This window comes from Terrapene carolina, unplaced genomic scaffold, assembly GCF_002925995.2.
Source record: "Terrapene carolina triunguis isolate 2854851 unplaced genomic scaffold, T_m_triunguis-2.0 Scaffold69, whole genome shotgun sequence".
NCBI lineage: Eukaryota > Metazoa > Chordata > Testudines > Emydidae > Terrapene > Terrapene triunguis.
The window spans coordinates 16013515-16018976 of NW_020664420.1; the positions used below are offsets into that span (position 1 = coordinate 16013515).

The following is a 5462-nucleotide window of genomic DNA, read 5'->3' on the forward strand; positions in this document are numbered from 1 at the left end:
CCCCCCGATGTCCCTTCCCCACGCCCTCACCAGACCCCCGCCGCCTCCCCCGCACCTCTCGGTCCTTGAGGCCCAGCAGCAGCACCTCCTCCATCAGGGTGAGCCGGGTTTCCTTGGAGTCGCCCTTCTCGTCGTCGCCCTGCTCGTCCCGGCGGCCCTCCTCCTCCGGGCCGCCCCCGGCCACCCGCTCCTTGTCGGCGGCGGCGCTGCGGGAGGCCTCGGTGCGGCGCTGCACCAGGCCCGAGCTGCGCTGGGTCAGGGAAGTCATGGCTCCGGCCGGCGGCGCGGGGGGGAGAAAGCCCGAGCGCGCGGGAGGGGGCCGCGCCGGGGACACGGGCTCTCGCTAGCCGCGCCGGGGCTGCGGCCGGCCGGGGGGACGCATGGGGGAGGGCTCGGCCGCGGGGGCAGAGGGGCCGGCTCCCCCTACGGCAGGAGCAGCCGAGGAGGCAGCGGACGGGACGCGGCTTCTCCTCCAATATGGCGGCGCTGGCTGATGTCAGCGGAGGATGTGGCAGTCCGGGCAGGGGGAGGGCACCGGAAAGAACCGCGGCCGGGGGGAGGGACCCTGCGAGGCGGCTGGGGGCGCGGGGATTCCCCCCCCCCGGGAGGGGGGGGGGGGCGGGTCCCCCCAGGGAGAGGGGGCGGGGATCCCCCACCGGGAGAGGAGAAGGGGGTGGTTGGGGTGCGGCTCCCCACAGGGAGAGAAGGGGGGTGGTTGGGGGATCCCCCAGGGAGAGAAATGGGGGGCCGGTTGGGGGGCAGGGATCCCCTACAGGGAGGAGAGGAGAAGGGGGCAGTTGCGGCGTGGGGGGTCCTCTCAGGGAGAGAAAAGAGGGCACTTGGAGTTTGGGGGTCCCCTCACAGAGGGAAAAGGGGGCCCTCGGGGTTGCAGGGATCCCCTTCACAGAGGAGGAAGGGGGTGCTTGGGGGGCGAGGATTCCTATCTGGGAAATTATTGAGCAAAGGGGTGGGTTTTAATTTGCTAAACAAATTTAGCTTGAGGGTTTGGTTTTACTAAACCAGAACTGGAAGTGGTTTGGATCTGGGATTCCTTTTATCCAGATGAATAAAGTCTGCATGCTGCTGAGGATAACTGGCTTCAATTTTGAATTATCTCTGATTATTATTGTTAATGCGAGTGAACGTTGGCAGGTGTTGGGCTAGTGCAGAGGGAAGATAGGAACAGTTTGTGCTGGGAACTAGTAAATCATGTTGTCTGTGAATCTAAAACCAAACCAATATTCAGCCACTCTATTAAAATAATAAATATAATGTTATGGTGCAATCCAGCTCTCCCCAGGAAATCCAGACATTCTGAGGATCACTTGCTAAATCTAGACTGTATATCAGGGGTAGGCAACCTATGGCACGCGTGCCAAAGGCAGCACGCAAACTGATTTTCAGTGGCACTCACACTGCCCGGGTCCTGGCCACCAGTCCGGGGGGCTCTGCATTTTAATTTAATTATAAATGAAGCTTCTTAAACATTTTAAAAACCTTATTTACTTTACATACAACAATAGTTTAGTTATATATTATAGACTTATAAAAAGAGACCTTCTAAAAACGTTAAAATGTATTACTGGCACGCAAAACCTTAACTCAGAGTGAATAAATGAAGACTCGGCACACCACTTCTGAAAGGTTGCCAAGCCCTGCTGTATATTCTTCAGGGCAGGGACAGTAATTCATTATTTGATAGGTGAGGAGCCCAGCATATATCCGGCGTGGTATCTCAGACTAGGGCACTGTGAACGGGAATTTTAAAAACAAATTGAAGGATTTCTGAAGTATCTCTTTGAAAACCCACAGCAAAATTCTTCAATTCAGGGAGAGAAAATGAGAAATGCCCTTAAAATTCATCCTTGATGAGAGTCTTTGTCTTCACAAAAGAGTGAGACTTGGCAGGTCTTGAATTGTGAACTAGATGCCACAAACAGTAGCACTTGTGCTTAAATTTAATCATATCAGTAGTACCGTTGACTTCAGCAGGACTATTCATGGGAATAAGAATACTCATATGCATCATAGTTTCCAGCCTAAGGACCAGTTCATTCAAATTATAATTTTCTAAAAACAAGTTTATTCTCAGTTTAATCTCATATGTATCCTGTGTCAAGGGATTATATCCTACATTTACAGGGGAATGAGTTAATCTAATCTCTAACATGAATGATTCTATAATTTCTTAAAAGCATAAAGAAACATATATCCAGTCCTCTATGCTAAAGTATTATCGCTAGCACTTTGGTGCAGCTTTCCACACAAAAAAAGGTGGGTGGGGATATATGTATTTCAGAATCTTCCTCTGTATTGTTCTAGCACAGAGATTGTCAAACAAGGAGAAGGGCTCATCACACTTTCTAAGGGGCACAGTGAGCTGTCTAATAGTTCAGTAATTATAATAAAGGGAGGGGTAGGGGCAAGTGCCAAGCCAAATCTGAGTGAGTGGTGTTACGCCCTAGCACACAAGGTCACAGTGCCATTCAAATTTGGTCCAGCCACCCCTCCGTTATGACAGTGAGGTGGCTGGGCCAAATGTGAGTAAGAGGGATGGGGGGCTCTGGCCTCCAAATAAAAAATAAAAATGCAAAGGTTGGTTAGGATTCAAAAAATGTTGAGAATCCCCATGCTAGCAGATCCTGATGCTGAAATTCCAGTCCCTTACTTCACAATGGAGGCAGGATTTACCCTTGGTGATGTCACCAAAATATTTGTGATTGACAAGTCAAGAATTTGAGTATAGTGGGATGGAATGTCAAGTAAAGAGCGTGTGGTCACTTTAATTGTGACACTCAAAGTTGAAAGTCAAGTGTCTTTATCTACCTGTAAAAAGCAACAGAGGGTCCTGTAGCACCCTTAAGACTAACAGAAGTATTGGGAGCATAAGCTTTCGTGGGTAAGAACCTCTTGCATCTGAAGAAGTGAGGTTCTTACCCACGAAAGCTTATGCTCCCAATACTTCTGTTAGTCTTAAAGGTGCCACAGGACCCTCTGTTGCTTTTTACAGATTCAGACTAACACAGCTACCCCCTGATACTTTATCTACCTGCAAAGTATACACTAACTCATGTGTTTTATAACTGTGACATTCAGTTTACTGAGACTGGGGCTCATGAAGGTCTAAACTCAAGATAGCAGCATATGCTGGAACTTGGAATTCCAGGACATATCACACTGATGGTGATAGAAAAACAAAGATAATGTTGAACGAAGCAGTCTAAAGGGTTCAGTCTTGAAGGATAATGATTGATAGCAAAAAGGACAGGATTTCTCAAGCTGGAAACAGTCTGCCAGCCATCTCCAGTCTATATAACTAGGGGACTGAGCCAGAAAGGTCTGTTCTCTGTATGTATATATATCTCCTCACTATATGTTCCATTTTATGCATCCGATGAAGTGGGCTGTAGCCCACGAAAGCTTATGCTCAAATAAATTGGTTAGTCTCTAAGGTGCCACAAGTACTCCTGTTCTTTCTTCTGACAAAGTCATTACAATTCAGTGATTCTTCATGTGACAAATCTGTCTGTACCACTTAGGCGTTTTGGCTGATTTTATGAAATTACTAGGTCATGGAAAGCTTGTGTGTATATTGGTCCCCATGAATTAGCTGGGTTTATCATGTCTCTGCCAGGCCACCTATCTTCTCTCTCACATCGTGGGACCAACACAGCTACAACACTATCCAAAGTAAAACACCTTGGGACAATAAGTTTGCTCTGGGAGAGGACACTTCCTCCTCTTGTCTGAAGGTTGTGAGGGTTGGGAAGTAATGGAAAATTACCAAGAGGCAGAACAAAAGAAGCAGGTGACCCTAGCAGGAGTGTATAAAGCAGGGGTCTCAAATTCAATTTACCTTAGAGCCAGTACCAGTCCTCAAATCCTCCCAGCGGGCCAATAATGGGACTGAAGATGGTGTTCATGCCACCTTCCAGCCCGTTTCCCACCCTTTTCCCTTGCTCCCTTGGTCTCATGCCACCCCAGCTGACTCTGCCCAGTGACTAGTGACGCTGCCTCCATGGCTGATTCTGCCCTAGTGATGATATCTCTGTCCCTCTCCCCCAGCCAATGGGAGCCGTGAGCGGGCGGCGCCTGCAGCAGACAGCCGGGACCGTGGCTGCATGGGCATAGGCGCCGACTTCCCTGCTTTCCCCTGGGTGCTCGACCCTCCCGCACCCCTGGCCCTGCCCCCACTCCACCCCTTCCATGCAGCCCCGCCCCTACCCCACCTCTTCCCACCCCCGCCCCTATTCCAACCCCTTTCCCAAAGTCCCCGCCCCAACTCTGCCCCTCCCTGCCCCTATTCCAACCCCTTTATTTTGTTTGGCCATGGTTCCCCGTTCCTGGCCAATGGGAGCTTTGGGGAAGGTACCCACTGGCAAGAGCAGCGCGTGGAGCCCTCTGCCCCCCTCCCTAGGAGCTGCAGAGATGTGGTACCGGCCGCTTCCTGGAGCGGCGCGGGGCCTGCGGCGCCACGGGGAGCAATTGCGCGGGCCAGATCCAAAGCCCTGAGGGGCCGGATCTGGCCTGCGAGCCATAGTTTGCCCACCCCTGGTGGATATACTCTTGCCGCACTATGTATAGGTATGGTAATTATAGATAAGGTTTCGTTTACATACAAAATTGCAACAGTTTAAATTGTACACTGATTCAGTTAAACTGTACAACTTTTTGTGTTCCCAAGCCTTAAATAAAAAGACTTACAAGCTATATTTCATGGATATTAAAACAAAACAATTTATTATCGGTGGACAACAAAAGGAAAAGGGGATTTTTATCATTATTAGACTCAAGAGACAGAACAAACTGTGGCAGAGCTGAGGTTAGTGATGAAAAGTAAGTTGAAGGTAGAAAGTATCTTGAGGTCTGATTTGAAGTAGAAGAAGGAGCTTACTTGGTGCACAGGAAAAGGGAGTCCATTCCAATCATAAGGATCAGAATGATAAAAGACATGGAGTGGTGAGTAGGAGAAGGAGCAGAGGGAGTATAAGGAGAGAGAGCAAATAGTGGTAGTGAGAGTAGCAGGAGACCAGAGCTAATCATCAGCTGACTATAGATATTACACTGGTGCTACAGTAGCTGTTTTTCTTTTTTCTCTTTGAGTTTCTGCTACACCTGTTTTTATGGTCTAGTTGTTTTATATTTAGTCAATAGGCATGTTTACCCTATAATGTACATGCTAATTTAATATCTATTAAAGCCTTGAATGTCTGGGACCTGGTTACCTAAGAAACCCTATATCCCATCACAGGACTTTCGGTCAACTGGGATTCTCTTGCTGAGTGTTCTCAGGAGTGAACTCTCCAGGTCTGGCTACAGAGCTTTCCCAGTAGAAGGGAGCAATAGGCTCCCTCTGACAGTCCAGAAAAGCCTAGTTTTGTCATTTCTTAATGTACATAGTGTGACGTTGCACCCCATAATGCTTTATAGAAATGTGCTTCTGAGTATAAATATGACATAAC

At 48.9% G+C, this 5462-nt stretch overlaps 1 protein-coding gene across 2 annotated transcripts in view; it reads right to left on the bottom strand.

Moving 5' to 3' along the window:
- Nucleotides 1-486, bottom strand: part of GOLPH3 (golgi phosphoprotein 3) — a 48958-nt gene extending 48472 nt beyond the window's left edge. The window contains exon 1 of one of the 2 annotated variants that reach the window (XM_026649037.2): nucleotides 86-486. In XM_026649037.2, the coding sequence (XP_026504822.1) occupies nucleotides 86-268 (183 nt within the window). In that variant the 5' untranslated portion in view covers nucleotides 269-486. Of the gene's footprint in view, nucleotides 1-55 lie in introns of both variants that reach the window. The other variant, XM_026649036.2, reaches the window with a different exon arrangement.
- Between the last annotated feature and the right edge of the window lie 4976 nt (nucleotides 487-5462).